General features: G+C 38.0%; 2 protein-coding genes across 2 annotated transcripts; one reads left to right on the top strand and one right to left on the bottom strand.

The window, feature by feature from the left end:
* Positions 1–8,393: 8,393 nt before the first annotated feature.
* Positions 8,394–25,856, bottom strand: LOC117327987 (protein GDAP2 homolog). Its single transcript, XM_033885272.1, has 12 exons — positions 25,319–25,856; positions 23,504–23,652; positions 22,784–22,937; positions 22,525–22,613; positions 21,913–21,989; positions 20,025–20,187; positions 19,556–19,736; positions 18,426–18,579; positions 17,158–17,297; positions 16,275–16,329; positions 14,577–14,720; positions 8,394–12,444 (listed from the first exon to the last, which is right to left on the bottom strand). Exons 1-12 carry the CDS (start codon positions 25,504–25,506, stop codon positions 12,391–12,393), a joined length of 1,548 nt encoding a protein of 515 aa, XP_033741163.1. The 5' UTR covers positions 25,507–25,856; the 3' UTR covers positions 8,394–12,390.
* On the top strand, positions 9,090–10,460 carry LOC117328451 (putative proline-rich protein 21). The gene has a single exon (XM_033885983.1). It carries the CDS (start codon positions 9,090–9,092, stop codon positions 10,458–10,460), a length of 1,371 nt encoding a protein of 456 aa, XP_033741874.1.
* Positions 25,857–27,060: the final 1,204 nt, after the last annotated feature.

Below are 27,060 nucleotides of genomic sequence, written 5' to 3'. Positions count from 1 at the left end.
AGGGCAAACAAAAAAATCTCAGACATCTCCCTCTTACATAGGGCAAACAACAAAATCCTAGACATCTCCCTCTTACATAGGGCAAACAACAAAATACTTGACATCTCCCTCTTACATAGGGCAAACAACAAAATCCTAGACATCTCCCTCTTACATAGGGCAAACAACAACATCCTAGACATTTCCCTCTTACACGGGGCAAACAACAAAATCCTAGACATCTCCCTCTTACATAGGGCAACAACAAAATCCTAGACATATCCCTCTTACATAGGACAAACAACAAAATCCTACACATCTCCCTCTTACACAGGGCAAACAACAAAATCCTAGACATCTCCCTCTTACATAGGGCAAACAACAAAATCCTAGACATATCCCTCTTACATAGGACAAACAACAAAATCCTAGACATCTCCCTCTTACATAGGGAAACAACAAAATCCTAGACATCTCCCTCTTACATAGGGAAACAACAAAATCCTAGACATCTTCCTCTAACAAATGGCAAACAACAAAATCCTAGACATCTCCCTCTTACACAGGGCAAACAACAAAATCCTAGACATCTCCCTCTTACACAGGGCAAACAACAAAATCCTAGAGAAACTGAGTTGACCGAGATATATGATGACTTCAGTATATCATGGTCTCGGCAGACATGGAGTACATGGATTGCACAACGAGTGCTTGATGTATCTGGTATTTCTCACTTGAGTTAGTTATTTTTTTAAAGTTAAAAACAAAAAACAAAAACCACAAACAAATAGGAATTGACCACCGTATTCTTTGTAATATCATTTTGGACAAAAGCATATGACCTGTTGTGAAGGATATGACCTTTTGTGAAGGATATGACCTTTTGTGAAGGATATGACCTTTTGTGAAAATACACAAAACTAACAATATCAGAAATATGTGGAAATATGATAATTTATTACAAATCATAAATAATTAAGAATTTTATGATTTTCAAATCATTAACTTGATAGAAATTCAATATAACATAAATGATTACCAAGTAAACAAGTGCAAACTACCTTATGTGTGTTATCTTGTCTGTAACGGAATGGAGAGACCTTCACGTGTCAGCCAATCAAAACGCCGTGAATCACGTGATTAAAAATAGTCTCCGTCAAAGTTCACCGCGTCAGTCAATCAAAACGTATTAAATGTACGGCTGTGTGAAGTTAGCTCAACATACGACATACGACATACGACATTCAAAACTTCATATCTTGTGTTTTTACCAGCCAACGAGGGAACTTTTGAATGTTCAGCGGCCCAACATACGACATACAACATTCAGATTTTGAATGTTCAGCCGCTCAACAAACGACATACGGCATTCAAAACTTCATATCTTTATTTTGTTTTAACCTTAAATTATACGCACTAAACAAATCGTATGCCATCTCCGCAAAATTAGCCAATAATTATCATTTCAACATCCCGATGATAATTTATGTAGTACAAACTAAGTTATTTACGCAAATACGCAAATCAGGATATATTATTTATAGTAAAACATGAATCACCAGGCCTGGATCCAGGTTTTTCGAAAGGAGGGGGGCAGGGGCAGTAATTTATTGATAATGAGAGCGCCGTAGGGGTCTGGGGGCCGCCCAGCGGGTCCAGGGCAACGCCCTGGTAGGGGGTTTCAGGGGGGCGAAGCCCCCCGGCGGAAAATGAATATAGCAAATTTGCAATCATTCAGGATCAGGCGCGGATCCAGGATTTTCGAAGGGGAAGGGGGCAGTACTTTAGTGATAATGCGAGCCGCGTAGGCGTGAGCAGAATCTTTGTTCCCCATTTTTAAGGCTATAAAAAAAATTCCTCCTCCGAAAAAAAGGGAAAATTTACCTAGAATAAGTATTCACTTTAAAAACTTATTATTTTTCCTTAATAATTGACAGGTTTTTAACTTTATCGAATCTGATAGAATGTGTATCTTAAGCGAACCCTATATGCTGCTAATTTGTAGACAACAGATGCCAGTGCCTTTTCATGTAAATATACGGTGTTTCTCATTCATACCTGTCGGTAATTAGTATTACTCTATTCACGTTAAAACCATGCATTCTTATCCATGTTGTGTTTCTGTCTTGTTCTCATTATGAAATCAATCAACTTCACAAATTATCATCAACTTATCGAATCTATGTGATGAAGCTAAGCAAAATTTCGTATTAAGATATAAATATTGACTTACCAGACTGGTGCAGACGACCTACACACAGGTCTGAGGATTCATATACTAGTATAAAAGTCGGAATGTTCCGGATGTACAAGATTAAGTTTTTATCGTTGCCTTCAAGAAAACTTTTTCGTTCATTTTTTAGATTTTGGATGTCAAAAAGTGGGGTGGGGGTGGGGTGGGGGGCAAAAAGATATGTTTGCCCCCACCAACCCCCACCCCCCACCCTCCCACCCTGTCTGTTGTCTGTATTGTCACCCAACACTTCAATCAGACTCGAATATCAGTTGATGATGAATAGAACAATGTAAATCGCGGTCAGTTAATGAATCATCACATTGTTTCGTAATTATTTCCTAGAACCCAAATGAAATAGGCAAGGAGTTCAGTATCCAAGCTGGGACGTAAATTGCCATCAAATTATTTATGTAATTAGAATTGTGCAATAGATAAATAAATAAATAAGTAAATATATTTTGCATATCTCCCTTCATCAGCTTAGTAAACTCTGACTGCGTTAAAATTAGCGTAAAGCAGTGAAAAAAGGCTCAGCGGATAAATAAGCGCGGGAATTCGGTAACATAATCATGACGTCGTCTCTTTGTGACGTCCCGGAACGTCAACTAGACGGCGCCATTGTCAAAGACTGATCTACGCAATTTTAGCGTTTTCTCCTGTTACCCAATGATCTGAGTTCTCTGTACAAAAATCTAATGTCAAGTGAGTATTTTGTCAAAAACTGAACCGAAGATTGCGGAAATGTGTGGAGATTTAACTTCTCCAAAAGGTAAGCTAACAACAAATGGCTGAAACGTACAGTTCCTATAGAACAAACGACCACGCCACTACTAAATCTGTGTCAGTACCCGCTGTGCTTGACAACCATGTTATGCGAGACAGAAATTGTGGATTGTGGATATATTAATGAATTGAAAACTTTAAATGTATTAAACAAAAATATTGAGTTGTTTCTTTTAGCTTTGTTAACAATACGGGTGCCTTTATGTAGATACCACGACTGCCGTAGTTACCAACGTCGCAACATATCACGACTTTTATTTTCTTCGTACAGTATTGCAACGATTTGTTTGATGTGAATATATGCATTGAACGGTGTTTTTATTGCGTTTACGGTGGTATGAACGCAATGGGATATGTCTGTATCCTATTGCGTTCATACCACCATAAACGCAATAAAAACACCGTTCAATCCCTATATGAATTTGAACTAATTTATCATATGCCAGTCTTTGGATCTTAGAAAATATTACTTACTTAAGTGCATTTGACTTCCTAACCATTGATGAAAAGAATTTAACCACATGCGTCTTTAGCTTCACCATGATCGTTACAAACACGATAAAATTTGTCACTCAAAAAAGCTCTTCCACGGCCGTCATTCAGACTTCCATTTCTCATAAGTTCAATGTATGCTTCTCCTACTCATCAACGCCTTCTCATAAATTCCCGATGTCAGTTGGATTACTAGTTTGTAGGTAATGTTTAGCGTCAGTGGTCGTTAAGGAGACCTATATATGTCCTTATCCCCGATTTCTATCATTTTACGGTCCCGATGATCCCATTTCCAACAACCTCTATAAGCTCTCTATCTACAACATTTAAGACTACATTTTTTTGTATATGCAATTCGGTAAGTCGTCGGTATCCATTTTCATAGAATTACCCATTATAAGGTTCATTTAAATAGCGAACCAGTGATGTTGTACAACCCCATAAATAACCACTCTGTGGAAATCTAGTGATATTTCAAGGTCAAACGAGAATCAATGTTTATGCTTTTGTAAAATCAAATTCTATCAAAGAAATGCCCCTTCTACGTCCTGCAGACACTTACTTGTGAGCATGACAGCATGGTTATTTTGTGCAATATAATTATGTGATCCGCATGAGCTAATTGTGTCCTCCTGAAACATGCATTTTTCACATGTTCTGCCAAAATTAACAAACCGTAACAGATTACATTGCCGAGTCGACGGTCGGCCATGATACAGGCTAACAATCGGTCAAGTTACTTCTGTTCAATTGTACATTAGTAGTGATTTATAAGCTTGAAAATTATCTCTTGACTTGCTATTTAGATGAACCCTTCTAACACACTTTCGGTCACATAACTTAGCCGCCTTAGAAGTGATAAATCGAGGATGGAGAAGACCCTCCCCTGCGATGGACTCTAATGCTACATACAGACCAACATCAACATTTGACGTTTCCAGGAAATGGTAGCGACTACATGTTCTGACCAAAGAAATGAGTCATGGCACGTGAACCTTTCCTTCATGTTATATAGGTTTGTCTGACATGGTACATTAATCTAATACGGTTTAACATAAAACTTGTACTATATCCAGTACACATACCGGATAGATCCTTATTTTATTGGAATGGTACATTTCGATAAATCTGTCTATCTGTCCATGTTTTAGAATCAGGACTACGATAAACACCATTGGAGACGGATGGAACGAGGCCTTGTTATGTAAGGGAACCATAACGCACAAACCGTATTCACGAAAAAACACAGCTTTATTTGAATTGGTCGATCTTTCAGATTCGGTATTCACGATCTCACTGAGTACGCGTGAACTTTATAGTGACCAATAATGTTATTCTATAATGTCATACACGGCAACATCACACAGCCAGAAAAAAATATGTCAAGTTTATTTATTCTATAACAATTGCGAAACAGTTTGTAAACTTATATTAATCACAATTGTTGGCCGCGAGGGGTCTTACTGTGGCACAGATCGCGCAGAAATCCACGTGGTCGGCAGGTGACCCCTTAGAGTCAGAGTTAAAAGATAAAGAAACAAGAATATTCATTGTGTAATATTGCATATCATTGTGATTGCTAAATTTGTTACTGGAATTCACAATTACAACACAAACAAACACACAGCAGAGATACTATAGTCATTCTATGTGTGTACAGCATGCAGGTTCTAAGCACTTCAACTGGTTTCTTGGTTAGACGTTGATCTTGACTTCAAACATTTCCATAATTGTAGGCAATGGTACACATCCAGTATGTATCTGGTACACGTCCGTATGTATCTGGTACACGTCCGTATGTATCTTGTACATGTCTGTATGTATCTGGTACACGTCCGTATGTATCTGGTACACGTCTGTATGTATCTGGTACACGTCCGTATGTATCTGGTACACGTCCGTATGTATCTGGTACACGTCCCTATGTATCTGGTACACGTCCGTATGTATCTGGTACACGTCCGTATGTATCTGGTACACGTCCATATGTATCTGGTACACGTCCGTATGTATTTGGTATACGTCTGTATGTATCTGGTACACGTCCGTATGTATCTGGTACACGTCTGTATGTATCTGGTACACAGACGTATGTATCTGGTACACAGACATATGTACCTGATACACGTCTGTATGTATCTGGTACACGTCCGTATGTATCTGGTACACGTCCGTATGTATCTGGTACACGTCCGTATGTATCTGGTACACGTCCGTATGTATCTGGTACACGTCCGTATGTATCTGGTACACGTCTGTATGTATCTGGTACACGTCTGTATGTATCTGGTACACGTCTGTATGTATCTGGTACACATCCATATGTATCTGGTACACGTCCGTATGTATCTGGTAGACGTCCGTACAAGTCTACACTACCAAGTCTACACCACCAAGTCTACACTACCAAGTCTACACTACCAAGTCTACACTACCAAGTCTACACTACCAAATCTACACTACCAAGTCTACACTACCAAATCTACACTACCAAGTCTACACTACCAAGTCTACACTACCAAGTCTACACCACCAAGTCTACACTACCAAGTCTACACCACCAAGTCTACACTACCAAGTCTACACTACCAACTTTACACTACCAAGTCTACACTACCAAGTCTACACTACCAACTTTACACTACCAAGTCTACACTACCAACTTTACACTACCAAGTCTACACACCAAGTCTACACTACCAAATCTACAATATTAAGCCTACACTACCAAGTCTACACTACCAAGTCTACACTACCAAGTCTACACTACCAAATCTACACTACCAAGTCTACACTACCAAGTCTACACCACCAAGTCTACACTACAAAGTCTACACTACCAAATCTACACTACCAAGTCTACACTACCAAGCCTACACACCAAGTCTACACTACCAAATCTACAATATTAAGCCTACACTACCAAGTCTACACTACCAAATCTACACTACCAAGTCTACACTACCAAGTCTACACACCAAGTCTACACTACCAAATCTACAATATTAAGCCTACACTACCAAGCCTACACTACCAAGTCTACACTACCAAGTCTACACTACCAAATCTACACTACCAAGTCTACACCACCAAGTCTACACTACAAAGTCTACACTACCAAATCTACACTACCAAGTCTACACTACCAAGTCTACACCACCAAGTCTACACTACCAACTTTACACTACCAAGTCTACACTACCAAGTCTACACTACCAAATCTACACTACCAAGTCTACACTACCAAGTCTACACTACCAAATCTACACTACCAAGCCTACACTACCAAGTCTACACTACCAAGTTTACACTACCAAGTCTACACCACCAAGTCTACACTACCAAATCTACACTACCAAGTCTACACTACTAAGTTAACACTACCAAGCCTACACTACCAAGTCTACACTACCAAGTCTACACTACCAAGTCTACACCACCAAGTCTACACTACCAAGTCTACACCACCAAGTCTACACTACCAACTTTACACCACCAAGTCTACACCACCAAGTCTACACTACCAAATCTACACTACCAAGCCTACACTACCAAGCCTACACTACCAAGTCTACACTACCAAGTCTACACTAAGCCTACACTACCAAGCCTACACTACCAAGTCTACACTACCAAGTCTACACTACCAAGTCTACACTACCAAATCTACACTACCAAGCCTACACTACCAAGTCTACATTACCAAATCTACACTACCAATTCTACACTACCAAGTCTACACTACCAAGTCTGCACTACCAAGTCTACACTACCAAGTCTACACTACCAAGTCTACACTACAAAGTCTACACTACCAAGTCTATACTACCAACTTTACACTACCAAGTCTACACTACTAAATCTACACTACCAAGTCTACACTACCAAGTCTACACTACCAAATCTACACTACCAAGTCTACACTACCAACTTTACACTACCAATTCTACACTACCAAGTCTACACTACCATCTTTACACTACCAATTCTACACTACCAAGTCTACACTACCAATTCTACACTACCAAGTTTACACTACCAAATCTACACTATCAAATCTACACCAAAATCAAAATGTTAAAATGAAGAGGAAAGCTATCACAGGTAAATACACATACACTGTGTACCATTTTACACATGTTTTAACCAAAATGAAAACAACAAATCACAATTAAATAAAATACACAGTTTTATTTGCATTGAATGGTGGGTTCATTAAGAACACCTACATGTATTGATAGCTGTGCAATGCTTTGGTTATATTTAAGATATCAAAATAACTGACATTATCAATAATGTTCGTCAAATTATGCCATTCAAGGAAATATCACAAGATGTACAACCCAGTTCTCACTGACAGTACCAAAACCAAGTACATGGACAGTACCACAACCGAGTACCCCGACAGTACCACAACCGAGTCCCCGGACAGTACCACAACCGAGTCCCCGGACAGTACCACAACCGAGTCCCCGGACAGTACCACAACCGAGTCCCCGGACAGTACCACAACCGAGTACCCGGACAGTACCACAACCGAGTACCCAGACAGTACCACAACCGAGTACCCCGACAGTACCACAACCGAGTACCCCGACAGTACCACAACCGAGTACCCCGACAGTACCACAACCGAGTACCCGGACAGTACCACAACGGAGTACCTAGACAGTACCACAACCGAGTCCCCGGACAGTACCACAACGGAGTACCTCGACAGTACCACAACGGAGTACCCGGACAGTACCACAACTGAGTACCTAGACAGTACCACAACGGAGTCCCCGGACAGTACCACAACCGAGTCCACGGACAGTACTTCACCTTTGATAGTATGCTTGGGATTACTATGTTGGGCACAAAAATGAAGCTTTAAGTATAGGAAATATGTCAAAAAATATTGTTGATATCTAATTTATTATATGACACTTATTGTTTTTTTGTTTCTGAGCTCAAAAATTTATCCTAAATTTTACACAACAGACAAAATGGTGTTCCAGGTACAAGCTGTTTCAGATTCAGGAATCATATACCAGTAATATTTTCGTATTGAACACATTATCATTGTAGCCCTACAATCACAGAAATCAATCAAGCAGCACAGGCAATGCATGTAGCTTTAAATTACGTACACATCTCATGAAATTAACGTATTAATCTTCTTTATAGGCATTGAATAAATATAACAATCAGCGAATAAAGGATGATCATGTAATCATGGAAAATCCATACAGAAAAATACAGAAAGAAATGAAAAAAAAAAAAAAAAACGGCCAACGTGTATTTATACAAAAACAAACAAACAACACAAAACACTGACCTAATTAGAATACTTTGGTCATGTCATAGTTTCTACAAGGATATGTGTCTCTGAAGACCTATCAAATAAACTTCCCTTCAAAAAACTGTAATTCTGTCTACCCACCCAAGGCCCAGCCTATCTCAGACTACACCCAAGGCCCAGCCCTGTCTCAGACTACACCCAAGGCCCAGCCCTATCTCAGACTACACCCAAGGCCCAGCCCTATCTCGGACTACACCCAAGGCCCAGCCCTGTCTCAGACTACACCCAAGGCCCAGCCTATCTCAGACTACACCCATGGCCGAGCCCTGTCTCAGACTACACCCAAGGCCGAGCCCCATCTCAGACTACACCCAAGGCCCGCCTTATCTAGGACTACACCCAAGGCCCAGCCTATCTCAGACTACACCCAAGGCCAAGCCCTATCTCAGACTACACCCAAGGCCCAGCCTATCTCAGACTACACCCAAGGCCCAGCCTATCTCGGACTACACCCAAGGCCCAGCCTATCTCAGACTACACCCAAGGCCGAGCCCTATCTCAGACTACACCCAAGACCCAGCCCTATCTCAGACTACACCCAAGGCCGAGCCCTATCTCAGACTACACCCAAGACCCAGCCCTATCTCGGACTACACCCAAGGCCCAGCCTATCTCAGACTACACCCAAGGCCAAGCCCTATCTCGGACTACACCCAAGGCCCAGCCCTATCTCAGACTACACCCAAGGCCCAGCCCTATCTCGGACTACACCCAAGGCCCAGCCTATCTCAGACTACACCCAAGGCCGAGCCCTATCTCAGACTACACCCAAGGCCCAGCCCTATCTCGGACTACACCCAAGCCCCAGCCCTATCTCGGACTACACCCAAGGCCCAGCCCTATCTCGGACTACACCCAAGGCCCAGCCCTATCTCGGACTACACCCAAGGCCCAGCCCTGTCTCGGACTACACCCAAGCCCCAGCCTAGCTCAGACTACACCCAAGGCCCAGCCTATCTCAGACTACACCCAAGGCCCAGCCCTATCTCAGACTACACCAAAGGCCCGGCCCTATCTCGAACTACACCCAAGGCCCAGCCCTATCTCGGACTACACCCAAGGCCCAGCCTATCTCAGACTACACCCAAGGCCCAGCCCTATCTCGGACTACACCCAAGGCCGAGCCCTATCTCAGACTACACCCAAGGCCAAGCCTTATCTCAGACTACACCCAAGACCCAGCCCTATCTCAGACTACACCCAAGGCCCAGCCTTATCTCAGACTACACCCAAGGCCCAGCCCTATCTCAGACTACACCCAAGGCCGAGCCCTATCTCAGACTACACCCAAGGCCAAGCCTTATCTCAGACTACACCCAAGGCCCAGCCCTATCTCAGACTACACCCAAGGCCCAGCCCTATCTCGGACTACACCCAAGGCCCAGCCTATCTCAGACTACACCCAAGGCCCAGCCCTATCTCAGACTACACCCAAGGCCCAGCCCTATCTCGGACTACACCCAAGGCCCAGCCCTATCTCAGACTACACCCAAGGCCCAGCCCTATCTCAGACTACACCCAAGGCCCAGCCCTATCTCAGACTACATCCAAGGCCCAGCCTCTCGGACTACACCCAACGCCCAGCCCTATCTCAGACTACACCTATCTCAGACAAAAAGTGTCTAATAAGCGAAGGATGCATAGGAAGGGAAATAACTCCCACAAATAATGTCTCATCTGCAGAGTATTTTTGCTCATTGGTCTACTCTACATTTGTAATAATACTTTAACATACAAGACATTGTGATAGTGACTCTCATACAAGTCATTGTGTTAGTGACTCAGGCATTGTGACAAAGGGACACTCATTCAAGGTAAGATAATTATAATAATGTGTGTGGGCATCTTCTTGGAATAATATGCACAAATGAATTTCTGACCAGTGATAAAGAGACATGGTTAAATTTATTGTATAAATACTACTTTATATAGTGTAGTAATATACACGGTAATAGAGGATTATCCAATTTTATTTTCTACACAAACTTAACTGTAGCAACCATACTTTAATACACTCTACCATACTGCATACAACATATCCTTCACATACTAAACACATATATTAAATAAAGAAAATTCTTCTTCTATCCAAAACTGAAACCATAGACTCACCAAGTTCCTGATCTAGTTGAAATGTGTGATTGCAACTTTGTATAATTCCATATAGCAAGTACATGTGTGTACCCTATAATTCTGTTTTTTAAGGTTTTTCTATTTATGATCACAAATAAATCACAGGGACATATCTAACATCCAATGGCAAAACCACGAAACATCAATTATCAACAAACAATTTAATATGTAGGATTTATTTAACTTTTATGTCACAGCATACACTGGATCAGTATGTAAAACATATCAAAAATTAATGTGGTCTTACATTCTACAAATTAAAACAAAAATGACATCGATGTTACATTTAATAGGATTAATCACTTAAACTTATCATAATTATGTCAATGGGTGTACAACAATAAAGATAATGTGTGCTTTGGCTATGACTTTTACACAAACCCATATTTAATCTACAAAATAATTTACAAAATAGATAAAGCAAAGTATATGGTGTAAAGCAATAGATACTTTATAATACATATAACTATAAAATGGACACAAAATTACATTAATTCATAATTATACTGTATTTACATTGTACTGTATAACAGGAAATGTTTGTGCTTTCATGATTTGGAGCTTTCAAATTATTTTAAAATTACAAATTACAAACTTTCATGGTTAGCCAATGCAACAATAATATAACAATAATACATACAACAATATTCATTGTACAGTGTATTTGTATTTGTGGTTTCATAGCAGCCAAGAAAACAATGAAGGTTTAGACACAAGGAAAGTTTCATGTTATACAGTAATTTTGTATATCAAATATTATCTAACTTAATGGGACATTATGGAGTTAGGGTGATCAAGGATAAAGGATACAGTCCTGCAGAGGACTTTCACGTAAGTATTTTAACTAAGTAGGCCTTAGAAGAAAACAATCAATAAAACATTACAAGTCATACATTTAAAAACTACATTTTTAGAATTTTGATAATGACAACATAAAACACATTTACTACGAACTTGTAATTTCTGCCTGTCGATATAATGAATACTAAAACAATGATATATGTTGTTAAGTATCACATGCCCTGGTCTTTATCTAATGTATTATTGGTTTATTGAAGAAATGAAAAAAATGATATAAAAGGATCCCAGAGGGATTGTGGTGGCAACCAAAGCATATCTTTACTGGGTTCATGTAAGTTTTTACTTCTCTAAATTTTATTTCTTCCAATTTGATTTTTTGAAAATTTTTCTATTATCCCTGATATCAAAATTCAAATTACAGATGTGGCCAACTGATTTAGACAGATAACATTACATTAGCATAGCATTATATTTTTACATATACATTTGTATATCAAAGTTTCAATAATACCATCGTTATTATGACATTATACAGTCCTGTCGTGTTTATCACCATGATATTTTAAGTACACTTTTAATATCGATGTTTTCACTACTTCCCAGACTATGCCACACACTTTCATCACAATCCTTCCTGACTTTCATCAGGAGGTTCATAGTATCGGGGACCGTTAATCTAAAATAAAACCAAAATACAACATCAGTACATTAATACATGTAGTAAAGTAAACCACTAATCTAAATTGAAATAAAATCAAGCAGGAACTGTTAGGAAATTTAAGAAATGCAGGTCCTTCAATTCTGCTTAAACATATTCCAGATTCAAAGAGTTCAGAGAATTTCAGAAAAATCACTGAAATAGAAAATAAATCTTTAGGGCAAAGCTGTCTTAGGTACTGATTAGGTGTGTTAAGTGACACTGGAGGAGGGAGTAAGCGGTATCCATCCTGACAGACAGACAGACACCCTGAATCCAGTATACTCCCAATACCCCACCATCAAATATATAACAAGGGGCATCCCGACAAACAGACAGACACCCTGAATCCAGTATACTCCCAATACCCCACCATCAAATATATAACAAGGTCCATCCCGACAAACAGACAGACACCCTGAATCCAGTATACTCCCAATACCCCACCACCAAATATATAACAAGGGGCATCCCGACAAACAGACAGACACCCTGAATCCAGTATACTCCCAATACCCCACCATCAAATATATAACAAGGTCCATCCCGACAAACAGACAGACACCCTGAATCCAGTATACTCCCAATACCCCACCATCAAATATATAACAAGGTCCATCCCGACAAACAGACAGACACCCTGAATCCAGTATACTCCCAATACCCCACCATCAAATATATAACAAGGTCCATCCCGACAAACAAACACACTCTGAATCCAGTATACTCCCAATACCCCACCATCAAATATATAACAAGGCCCATCCCGACAAACAGACAGACACCCTGAATCCAGTATACTCCCAATACCCCACCATCAAATATATATAACAAGGTCCATCCCGACAAACAAACACACCCTGAATCCAGTATACTCCCAATACCCCACCATCAAATATATAACAAGGCCCATCCCGACAAACAGACAGACACCCTGAATCCAGTATACTCCCAATACCCCACCATCAAATATATATAACAAGGTCCATCCCGACAAACAAACACACCCTGAATCCAGTATACTCCCAATACCCCACCATCAAATACATAACAAGGCCCATCCCGACAAACAAACACACCCTGAATCCAGTATACTCCCAATACCCCACCATCAAATATATAACAAGGCCCATCCCGACAAACAGACAGACACCCTGAATCCAGTATACTCCCAATACCCCACCATCAAATATATAACAAGGTCCATCCCGACAAACAGACAGACACCCTGAATCCAGTATACTCCCAATACCCCACCATCAAATATATAACAAGGTCCATCCCGACAAACAGACAGACACCCTGAATCCAGTATACTCCCAATACCCCACCATCAAATATATATAACAAGGTCCATCCCGACAAACAAACAGACACCCTGAATCCAGTATACTCCCAATACCCCACCATCAAATACATAACAAGGCCCATCCCGACAAACAAACACACCCTGAATCCAGTATACTCCCAATACCCCACCATCAAATATATAACAAGGCCCATCCCGACAAACAGACAGACACCCTGAATCCAGTATACTCCCAATACCCCACCATCAAATATATAACAAGGTCCATCCCGACAAACAAACAGAACCCTGAATCCAGTATACTCCCAATACCCCACCATCAAATATATAACAAGGTCCATCCCGACAAACAAACAGAACCCTGAATCCAGTATACTCCCAATACCCCACCATCAAATACATAACAAGGTCCATCCCGACAAACAGACAGACACCCTGAATCCAGTATACTCCCAATACCCCACCATCAAATATATAACAAGGTCCATCCCGACAAACAGACAGACACCCTGAATCCAGTATACTCCCAATACCCCACCACCAAATACATAACAAGGTCCATCCCGACAAACAGACAGACACCCTGAATCCAGTATACTCCCAATACCCCACCATCAAATATATAACAAGGTCCATCCCGACAAACAAACAAACACACCCTGAATCCAGTATACTCCCAATACCCCACCATCAAATATATAACAAGGGGCATAACTACATGGAAAAGAATTCAAAATAGTCATCTCAAGGTAATATAAATAGTAGTTCAATTTTTGGGAAATTCTTAAAATATCGTGCTAACCTGAATATCATAATTTGTTACAAATGATGGCACGTCAATCTGGTCCGGTGCTATGGACCTGTATAGGTACTGGACACCTCTCAAACTGAACACCTTGTTTTTTATGTCTGATGCAGTGAATGTTGTGAAAAACCAGGTGGCAAGCTGTAAACAGGAAAATAACAATTAACATTGTAATAACAACTCAATATCAATTAACATTGTAATAACAACTCAATATCAATTAACATTGTAATAACCATTAACATTGTAATAACAACTCAATAACAATTAACATTGTAATAACCATTAACATTGTAATAACAACTCAATAACAATTAACATTGTAATAACAACTCAATAACAATTAACATTGTAATAACAACTCAATAACAATTAACATTGTAATAACCATTAACATTGTAATAACAACTCAATATCAATTAACATTGTAATAACCATTAACATTGTAATTACAACTCAATATCAATTATCATTGTAATAACCATTAACATTGTAATAACAACTCAATAACAATTAACATTGTAATAACAACTCAATATCAATTATCATTGTAATAACCATTAACATTGTAATAACAACTCAATAACAATTAACATTGTAATAACAATAAACATTGTAATAACCATTAACATTGTAATAACCATTAACATTGTAATAACAACTCAATAACAATCAACACTGTAATAGCAACTCAATAACAGTTAACATTGTAATAACCATTAACATTGTAATAACCATTAACATTGTAATAACAACTCAATAACAATCAACATTGTAATAACAACTCAATAACAGTTAACATTGTAATAACAACTCAAATTTTAATTTCATTTCTTATAAAGTTATAACATGAGAAGATTGTGTCTACATAAACCAATCCTTCCATTTTAAGTTTCTCTAGGGACATTGGATGGTGGGTGACATTATTTCAACCCATAATATTTCAATTTCTACTCAAGTTGGACTCAGTGAAACTACCAAACTTAATCTGTTTCATTTGCTCATGAATTTGACCAGATTAACACTGATCAGTGTGCATGAATACATGGTTAAAATCCTTCCTCGGAACGATTTCACTTTTTCTACATTGTTGTTATAAACATGGAATAATTATTAAAATTATCAAATTTATAATGTATTCTTGTATTTTATTAAAACCAGATATGCTAGATACGCCTATTTTGACAAAATGATGCTGTTTTTAATCCTAAAATTGCGGACCATTTTACTCGACCAACTAGACATGCACAATCCGGAACTCCTCCGGCTTTTCCGCATTTGGACTTGCACAAGCTTCGAGACATTAATATCTAGACCGACTTTTTTATTCGAAAAAAAAAACAATTGAAATATAAGGATTGAATCTTGATTTGGTCGATTTCATGGGGTCATGAATTGAGTTGCTCTTGAGACAAATTCAACATGAACTGCTTTGCAGTTCATTAAATTTGTCTCAAGAGCAACTCAATTCAAAGACCCCATGAAATCGACCAAATCAAGATTCAATCCCTAAATATACAACATAAGCCTGTCCTGTATCAAAGAGTCATACCTCTTTCAAACAGGTCCAAGCTTTTATGGTAACTAAGCTTTCTATAAAGTTTAATTTAATTCCATCACTAATTATTTAACATGTTCAGACATAAATGCAGCTGTCACTTCTTTAACGAGCATATGAAACAATCAAAGCTTTACCTTGGACCACCAGGTGGGATGGACAATATAGAAGGCTTTCAAATTCTTCCTGTATCTATAACAAAGCACAAAAACAAATAGTTTAGATAGTTTTACATTCACATCAAACATTCACATCAAGTATCTGTAAATACACAAAACATACCTTTTATATACATAAATCTATAATTACAACATCTATTCCTTCACAGCAGATTTAGATTTGTTTTATTCACAGTTATTAGATGTAGCACGAAAACACATTGAAATGTATAGAAGAGTTTACTAGACAAGAGACCCATTAACGGTCAAATCAGTTCTGAAAAATTTCAGTCAATTTATCCATTTTTGATCCCAACCATCAGCCCCTAGGAGTCAATCAGGGCCAACATATGTACACCATCAAATTACCATCCCATCTGATAATTTGTATCATTTTAAGTGGCATTTATACAAATGATGCTCAAAAATGTGATTTCCTTGTATAAACTATAGTAAAGTTTCACCCCTCCCCCGTGGGAAACATGAGCCTCATGGGTCATGAAATTCACATTTTTATACAGCACCTTGAGATCCTTCCATCTATAAAGAGTATAAAGGGTATTTGATTCTACTTTATGTGTTGTGGCTTGAGAAGAGGATTTAAGAAATTTCAGTCAATTTGACCCCTTTTTGCCCTACCCCTCAGCACTTTGGTATATAATTTACAATTTTGCCATGGACGGTTTCTGCAACAATTCACTCAGCCATCACATTTTCTCAGGTGACTTAATAATGTTTACAAAGCATGGATATGCAAAATTTTAATACCCGCAAAATAGGTTTGGCTTCAACAGCCACTATAATTTATCCCTGTGAGGTTAAGCTACACAGTTTAGGTAAGTATAGATTGTGTTGTACTCACTTGTTATCTAGTAAACTATACACCTGACGGAGGTAGTTCATGGGTGGGTGGTTAGACGCTGTGGTCTGTGTATGGAGGTACACCACTACGTAATCTGTCTCCACAACCGGCTCCATCACCCTCAACATGTACAGGAGGGCCTGTTAACAAAACGTCACAAAAATTGTCATACAATGTAGGTACCACCACATAATCTGTCTCCACAACCGGCTATATCACATGTACTGGAGGGTCTGTCAACTGAACGTCATACAATGTAGGTACACCACCACATAATCACTCCCCACAACCGGCTCTATCACATGTACAGGAGGGTCTGTCAACTAAACGTCATACAATGTAGGTATCCCACCACATAATCACTCCCCACAACCGGCTCCATCACATGTACAGGAGGGTCTGTCAACCAAACGTCATACAACCGGCTATATCACATGTACTGGAGGGTCTGTCAACTAAACGTCATACAACCGGCTCTATCACATGTACAGGAGGGTCTGTCAACCAAACGTCATACAACCGGCTATATCACATGTACTGGAGGGTCGGTCAACTAAACGTCATACAACCGGCTCTATCACATGTACAGGAGGGTCTGTCAACCAAACGTCATACAACCGGCTATATCACATGTACTGGAGGGTCTGTCAACTAAACGTCATACAATGTAGGTACCCCACCACATAATCACTCCCCACAACCGGCTCTATCACATGTACTGGAGGGTCTGTCAACTAAACGTCATACAATGTAGGTACCCCACCACATAATCACTCCCCACAACCGTCTCTATCACATGTACAGGAGGGTCTGTCAACTAAACGTCATACAATGTAGGTACCCCACCACATAATCCCTCTCCACAACCGGCTCTATCACATGTACAGGAGGGTCTGTCAACTAAACATCATACAATGTAAGTACACCACCACATAATCACTCCCCACAACCGGCTCTATCACATGTACAGGAGGGTCTGTCAACTAAACGTCATACACACGGCTCCATCACATGTACAGGAGGGTCTGTCAACTAAACGTCATACAACCGGCTCTATCACATGTACAGGAGGGTCTGTCAACTAAACGTCACACCCTCAACATGATCGGGAGACTGAGACACAGTAAACAAAATGTTAAATTAAGGACATTTAACTGATATATTGACGTAATTTCTGTAACTATACGGTTACTATGACAACACAGACCCAATATATCTGTGCCTACTATAATGACTATTTCTATATCTGTGCCTACTATAATGACTACCTTTTCCAGGTTTACACTCTCTCCAGGGAAATGTTTCCCCACATAGATGACCACTGGGCGGCCAAACTTGTCCACTCCTGTCCGGTACAGACATTTCAAGGCTGCTATATCTGTCAGGTCCTCCGTCCTCGCACGCTTCATCAGCCTCTCATACCTGTCAAATAAAGGTGTGTATAAAACAAGAGGCTCATCCGACCTGTATCGCTCATCGCCTTCTAATGCAATTTAAGAATTGATGTAATTTATGTGGATGCTCAGCTGATTACCACTTTATTTAAATGTTTGAGTATTCAGCTGAATACCACTTTATTTAAATGTATGAGTATATATTAAGACTTAGATTATTCATTCAGACAAATTTTGCGGCCCTTCATCCCAGCATACTACTGACACCATATCAGGTCCTTACTCTCTTCCTGACACTAAACCATGACATAAGAACCAATCAGAAGTATTCTACTTTTATTTTAAGTAACAAATGTAGAAACAATCAGAGATTTCACTTATCTATGGTCAATTAGAAAATCTGAGACTAAAAACAGAATCTACAGGTGAGGGCCATTTTTATCAACCCAAGAGGTGACTTTCCAATGTCGCATCGACTGGAGTTACCTCCCCTTCCACAAACTAGGCAGCAAGCATAATGATTTGTGTAGAAAATAGTTGAGAATACTCAATGATAAAGCAGGTCATTGTATATGATTTCAGTGGGTTTTTTTCTATAATTTATTTAACTTAAATTGATGTCTTCAAACAGATAAAAGCAAGAATTATATTACTTAATTACACACAAATACCTGTGATAGTGTGTTGTTTGTTTGTTTTATTTTTGGAGGGGAAGAAATTATTTGGTCCAATCCTGAAATCATTAGGATTTATTGTAGAAATATGTGACAATTGATTACCGCAAGTGTTCACATGAATTTGTCCTCGTCGACGATAGATAGAACAACTGTGCAGAGCACAGCACTAAAACTCCATTAGCCTGAACTAAATATTTACTAGCGCAACAAATATGGGAAAACAGTTGTAGATGAAATATAACTTTAATAATTAGTCTGTTTGTGTCTGGTTCTACAAACTTGTCAAAGTAGGTTTGAACAATGCTGAAGAAATCCTAAACTCCATACCTTCGTCTATTTTCTAGCTGTCGCTGTTCATCTGTAGATTTTCCCATGATGGCAGATTTCTTCATCTCATCTGGATTATCCTGCATCTGAGCAAATGGATGTTTGCCTACCTCCAGGACTGTGGATGTTGCAAACTCTTTATTGAGATCAACGGTTTCCTCAAACTCTTCAGTGTGACCACCTGGGGGAACATCAAGTCTTCATTAGTTGAGACACTTTCCAACAAATACAAGACATATTTTCTTAAATACATGAAGATGGAGCAACATGTGCTAGACATAGTGGAATTAATATGATTCAATGCCAATTATAACTAATGATCAAATAAGTTAAATCAACATTAGATTTTACATTTCCAGGGGTCCATCAATTATTTTTTCAGGTACATCTATACATTTATATACATGCAAACACACAGAAATCACCTTCATCGTACCCCACATGTTCTAGGTAATTATACTGTACATACGCATGGAGGCAAAAGTGGGTTTATCCATGATCCTGATCTTCCGTTCAGCTATTATCGGTTCCCCATCTTCGTTACCAACATTCTCAGGTAACATACAGGAGGCCATAGCTTCCTCCTTGCTGCTGCGGGGGAAGTAAAGAGGTATGGTCTTCTGGTACACTTCCTGTTACGGTCAAAAATAAACATCAACACTTAATAGGTTAAAATTGAGTCAAAACACATAATAGGTTAAAACTGAGTCAAAACACATTTTGTTTGTACTTGTCCCCTCTTGTAAAGATGTAACAAAATGCCTCAGCCAAGCAATTAACAAGATGAAGGAGATGGTGGGTCACAACAAGCTGGGATGGCAGGTTTTATTACTGGTAAGTTGGATACTGTCAGCTCGAGTTTTGTTATTTACAGCTTTGACTACACCCCTTGAAACCATAACTGGCAAAACGATTATGTGAGCAGTATCCAACTTAATAAAACTCCAAACCTACCATCCCAGCTTAATAAAACTCCAAACCTACCATCCCAGCTTAATAAAACTCCAAACCTACCATCCCAGCTTAATAAAACTCCAAACCTACCATCCCTGCTTAATAAAACTCTAAACCTACTATCCCAGCTTAATAAAGCTTCAAACCTACCATCCCTGCTTAATAAAACTCCAAACCTACCATCCCAGCTTAATAAAACTCCAAACCTACCATCCCAGCTTAATAAAACTCCAAACCTACCATCCTAACTTAATAAAACTCCAAACCTACCATCCCAGCTTAATAAAACTCCAAACCTACCATCCCAGCTTCATAAAACTCAAAACCTACCATCCCAGCTTAATAAAACTCCAAACCTATCATCCCAGCTTAATAAAACTCCAAACCTACCATCCGAGCTTAATAAAACTCTAAACCTACCATCCCAGCTTAATAAAACTCCAAACCTGCCATCCCAGCTTAATAAACTCCAAACCTACCATCCCTGCTTAATAAAACTTCAAACCTACCATCCCAGCTTAATAAAACCCCTAACCTACCATCCCTGCTTAATAAAACTCCAAACCTACCATCCCAACTTAATAAAACTCCAAACCGACCATCCCAGCTTAATAAAACTCCAAACCTACCATCCCTGCTTAATAAAACTCCAAACCTACCATCCCAGCTTAATAAAACTCCAAACCTACCATCCCTGCTTAATAAAACTCCAAACCTACCATCCCTGCTTAATAAAACCCCAAACCTACCATCCCAGCTTAATAAAACCCCAAACCTACCATCCCTGCTTGTAGTGACAGCGCCACCTCCTTATCTTATTGACATCTTAGTGGGACACCCTGAATACCATCAAGTATCCAAGCAGAAGATGAAAACACTTTCAAATAATTAAAACCGAGCAGACAGATGTTTGCTCTCTTTTTAAGCATTCAATTAACAAGGTAATTAGAGAGGTGATAATGGGTATTTGTAATTTGGTATTTCTGTACTACTAGTGTTTCCTTGGTAAAAGAAAACCAGAAAACCTCATACAAATTTAGCACTGTTTTTGGCCTGATATAAAGTTAGGAGTAGGTTATTACATTGTACAGAGCTATTTCTATTTTATTTTTTTACTGAAATTGATTGGCATTAGTGATGTAAACAATCGTCTAGAATCCATGTATATAGAACAGGAGGACAGATGGGCATTTATTAATGTATTCCTACTAGCAATATATGGTATATATCTAGCAATATATGGTATATATCTAGCAATATATGGTATATATAATCTTACATCAAATCTACGGTAACATATTGTTTGTATGTTAATAAAATAAACAGCAGTCATGACAAACTTTGAAAAAAAAGTTTGAAAAAAAGTTTTTTTTAGAAATACACCAGAACATTGAAATACCCACCATATTATCTTCAGTACATTGAAAGACAATGGTTTCCACTTCATCTCCAAATTTTTCTAAAAATCTTCGTACTGTTCCTGTAGAAATACAGTTCGATGATATGGGTCATTTTTGCAATCTCTACATCTTTTGATTTTCTCAAGACAGAACCAAGTTTAAGAAGAGGACCTGGATGAGGATGACTTGTCAGAAAACTTACAGAATCCTTCTCACTTGTAATCTCAGAGTTATGTATCGATTGAAGCTAAAATGATATGCACATCTTGTTTAAGCAAACCATGTCGGGTTTTCAATGTTATTTGGAACCTATCAAATAATTAACAACAAAGCTTTGATTCTGTCTCAATTTGAAAATGCTTACACATCTACAGACATGTGTGTTTGAGGGGAATGGAGCATTAACAGGAAAATGCACTGGCCAGCCACTGGTATATATCTGAATTCTAAATGGAGGCTTTATCCAATAAGCTGCCAGGTCACCACAAACAACTGACCCAGTCCAAGATTTCTGTCATTCTGGATCTTGATAATGTTTGCCTTTAATGACACAAAACTGCTTATATCATACATGAATATCAACAAACTACCATATATGTATACATCATGACTTACTGATTGCTATATGAGCTCCGTCCTCGGGAGGATAGCCCCTGGTCACGGAGTGAGCTGGAGTCAGGGCTACAGTCTTTATATTTGTTTCTCTGAAAAGTTAATTTAAAAGAGAAATTTTAAATAATAAAAATTTGGTAATTCACATTCCCTTGATATCATTTGGAATCTGATCTTCTTTGTTGGATATGAATTGATTATTTCTGCCATATTTATCCAGAATGTATGTTAATGACGATTACATATTTACTGCTGTACCCACCTGACTAGCTGTAACACCTGTCTGTAACAGCTGAACAGGGCACTTTCTGCTGCGGTGACATACTTGAAGTTGTAGCGAGGCCCCACTGTATGTATTACATACCTGGCCAGGAGCTTATAACCCTTTGTGAGCTTAGCATCACCTGTCTTACAAACTGACAACAAAGTGATAATGTGTTATAACAGGAAAATAAAACTGACATATCAATTATAACTTATATGTACATTGTATATTGGAAATAATTCATATAAATTGACAAAAACCTTTAAACCGCACCAATAATACCATGTTAATTTTACTTTGCATTGTGTTTTATTATTTCTTTATCACAGAAAAACTGCTTGTAATATTGTGTTGAAATTACTTTTATACTTTAGTAATAGACTGATCAAGGTTTATTGGAAAAACAAGGGCCATAACTCTATCAATATCATTCATATCATATCAAGTTTAGTATATATAGTATTGACAAAATTGTTTTGTATATACAATGTTCTAATTGAAACATTCAGACACAGACATGTTCCAATGATCCAGAATGAAATAACCCCAGATCAGTTATAATTGAAGTGATCTGAGGATTGGACTCCAGGGCTAAATATTTCATTCTTGGTCATAGAAAGTGTGTAACCTCTGTGTTTCATGTATAACATTTTTCCCGGCATCAACTGTGTAGGTTTGAGGACAATCCTGATAATCGCACCAAGTGAGTAATCCTACCTCGTACATTATTCTTAAGGTCGGCCAGCAGTTCAGGGCCTGCTTTTTCATATACGGCTTCTGATGCAGGGGTTTTAGCCGAGTTGTTGAACTTTTCGTTCGTTGAATGAACAATAGCTTCAACATTAAGTAGTGTGATGTCACCACACCTGAAAAAAAATCATTTTATGGACTCAATAAACAACATTATTACAACGGACTCAAAAGATATTATTGTCACACCTAAACAAAACATTCATCAGTTTTAAGAATCAAATCATAACGCTGTCTCACCTGACTCAAAACAACACTGTCACACTTGACTAAAAAAATAACACTGACTCAAAACAACACTGTCACACTTGACTAAAAAAATAACACTGACTCATTTGGACATTATATCATTAGACAATTGAAACATGATATAAAGTTTACATGTATGTAACTAAATTGTATCAACATAAGGAAGATGTGTTATTAAGGAAGAAGATAACAGTTGTCCCTACTGTCTTTGAACCAGCAGGACTAAATACTACTTAATAATATAAAATAATCACTCTATTAGCCATGTAAAGTCCAGCCCAGGGCACCCCAATCCTTACTATACCTGTCAAACCTCCATATCACGGAAGATGCCCCCTCTTATTCACTAAACTTTACATTTGAATTCAGCATACTATAATTCTTAAACCTGGCATTACCATTTAGTTCATTGCATGCAACAACCCATGGCCAAATAAGAAATATTACACCATTCTTTGTCAAAATATAGAGCATTACATATTTGAAGACCATGTAAATTTTCTCAATTGCATTTTATTTAAAAAGTTGTTCCTAACTGACATGCCATAATAAAATAGTATCAAATTGTACATCACATGCAAGTCCAGGTAGAAGGCTCTGTCTTTATAATGGGATTGGATGTGGTGCTAAGGTCACCAAGTTCCTTACCAAAACTATTATTCACTACAATTTGTGCAGGAAATCTCATCTAAGTATTTTATCTGTAGATGTAAATATAGGATATTCTAATGAGACACACTACCAATGTGCATATTAAAAAGAGAGAATTTCTCACTGCACTTAATCACAAAAAGGTGACTGAAAGTTGTCAAACATCCTATTGAATATTTCGGATCTACATACAGGTATATTGTATGGCAGAAAATCTCTTCGGTACTACTCTATCAGTTCCTTCACTTCCTTACAAGTACCTGTTTATTTATAATTCATTAACAAATCAATTACACACACCTGGGTAATTAGATTTAGTTTATTAAATCTAACATTTATTATAATAGGTTGTTGTTTTTTTTAAAATAATGGGCCACATTTAAACACTATACTTATTTTCTTCATTGTCTCTGTATATGTAGTTGTTACATTTTTTGTTTTCAATATTTTTAGGTAAATGTACCTTGTGACAAATATCAAATAAAGATAACAAATAATAGATAACAAATAAAACCTTCAGCAATACCATACTTCTACTTCTCTCAAACTGTTACTGCTATGCAGCTATGATCCATAATAATAATAAAACTTACTCAGGTTAATTTAAGCATGGTATAGAATACTGATCACATATTAATTACATGAAATTCAACATGTTTATAAATTGAAATATACAGATCACAGATTATGTTTGGAATTAACTTTAGAATGTGCTTTGGTACGCAAATTATAATTAATAATTGTTTCGCATTGGCTCTAATTAGGATGTCCCAGGAAAGCTAGAATTTAATTAATTTCCAATGGAGTCCATTCTCTAATGAAGATCTACATTGTACTTTGTGAATTACATGTAAAATTAGAACATAAATAATCTTTTCTTACCAAAGTATGATTTTAGAGTTAAGGTCGCTTCTCCAAGGGAATGGTGTGTTGATTTCCACTTCCTCACCAGAGTGACTGTCTATGGACTCAATGAACTCGGGGAGCTGTGTTAGATTCCATTTAGTCAACTCTTCGATGTCCACATTGTTGGAGCGGGCACCCAGGGGTTCGGGCCCCTCTTCTTCCATGTCCGAGGTTTCCACTGATGGTGTGTCAAGTAATTAAAAATACACTGTCTAATTGCGAGTTGCCTTCGATGCTAAGAAATATCACAAGCAACAGAAACAACAGATTAACAGTATCACAGAAAATGTCCTAGATTGCTGTGTCGCTGTTCGTCATATGACTCTGTGATCGAAAATCACATTGTAACATAGCTAGTGTATGTATCTGACATGATGGCACATCTACGAAAATAATTCAATTACACATGAGATTGATGGCAAATTTAAGACATGTGCTTAACAATTTAGTTGGTAATCAACAGTTTCCTTGCAGGTTAAATCCTACTTTCACTTCTTCCTTGAACGTCCGCCATTTTCTAGATCATGTGACTTTTGAGATCGTCCAGCTTTATTTCCGGTTCATTCTATTCAGTGCCAGGTTGGACAGGATTCTAAATTAATCAATCAGGGTTCGACGCGCAGAAAGAGCAATGATTTTTTTTTTATCTTTGTTTTTTTCCCTATTTGATAATTTTACTTGATTAAATAATGTTTAAAAACATTAAACAAAATAAATCCCTATGTTGTTTCCAAACCAAAATGCAATATATGCATTACTACATGGTATATTTAAGTCAGTTAAGTACATGAAGTATACAATGAAAAGTTTGGATATTTTGTTTTATTAAAAGCCAAGGTCATAACAATGCTAAGATTATGTATTTTTGACAGACAAACTCTTGGAATTCGAATATGGTTTAACCTTGACTTTGACTACCTGAGGGGTAGTCTTGCATGCAAGAGTTGGGACCAAAAATGATTTATGTACATGTATGGCAATATCCAGTTTATGTGAACTAGATCTGTCCAGGGGATCTTGAGATATCACATACACGACTTTTTTTATATCTTAAAGTGGTCAAGTGCGACATTTGACCTTCAACCCTGACCAATGACTGTCAAAATCTAATCAGGTGTACATTGTAGACATTGATGGTATGATATATACTATGGTACTATGGTGTGAATATGAGCTTAATCTAAATGGTGTGAATATGAGCTAAATCTAAATGGTGTGAATATGAACTAAATCTAAATGGTGTGAATATGAGCTTAATATAAATGGTGTGAATATGAGCTTAATCTAAATGGTGTGAATATGAACTAAATCTAAATGGTGTGAATATGAGCTTAATCTAAATGGTGTGAATATGAGCTAAATCTAAATAGTGTGAATATGAGCTAAATCTAAATGGTGTGAATATGAGCCTAATCTAAATGGTGTGAATATGAGCTAAATATAAATGGTGTGAATATGAGCTAAATCTAAATGGTGTGAATATGAGCTTAATCTAAATGGTGTGAATATGAGCTTAATCTAAATGGTGTGAATATGAGCTTAATCTAAATGGTGTGAATATGAGCTTAATCTAAATGGTGTTAATATGAGTTAAATCTAAATTACATGTACATTTGAAGATAAGGTTGTGTGTGTGTGTGTGTGTGTGTGTGTGTGTGTGGTGGGATGTGTGTGGAGCTCAATACATTGTAACACATCTGGGTGTTTTTTTGTTTTCC

The sequence above is a fragment of the Pecten maximus genome, chromosome 5 (assembly GCF_902652985.1).
Source record: "Pecten maximus chromosome 5, xPecMax1.1, whole genome shotgun sequence".
NCBI classification, from domain to species: Eukaryota; Metazoa; Mollusca; class Bivalvia; order Pectinida; family Pectinidae; genus Pecten; species Pecten maximus.
This window is presented reverse-complemented; position numbering and strand designations above follow the sequence as displayed.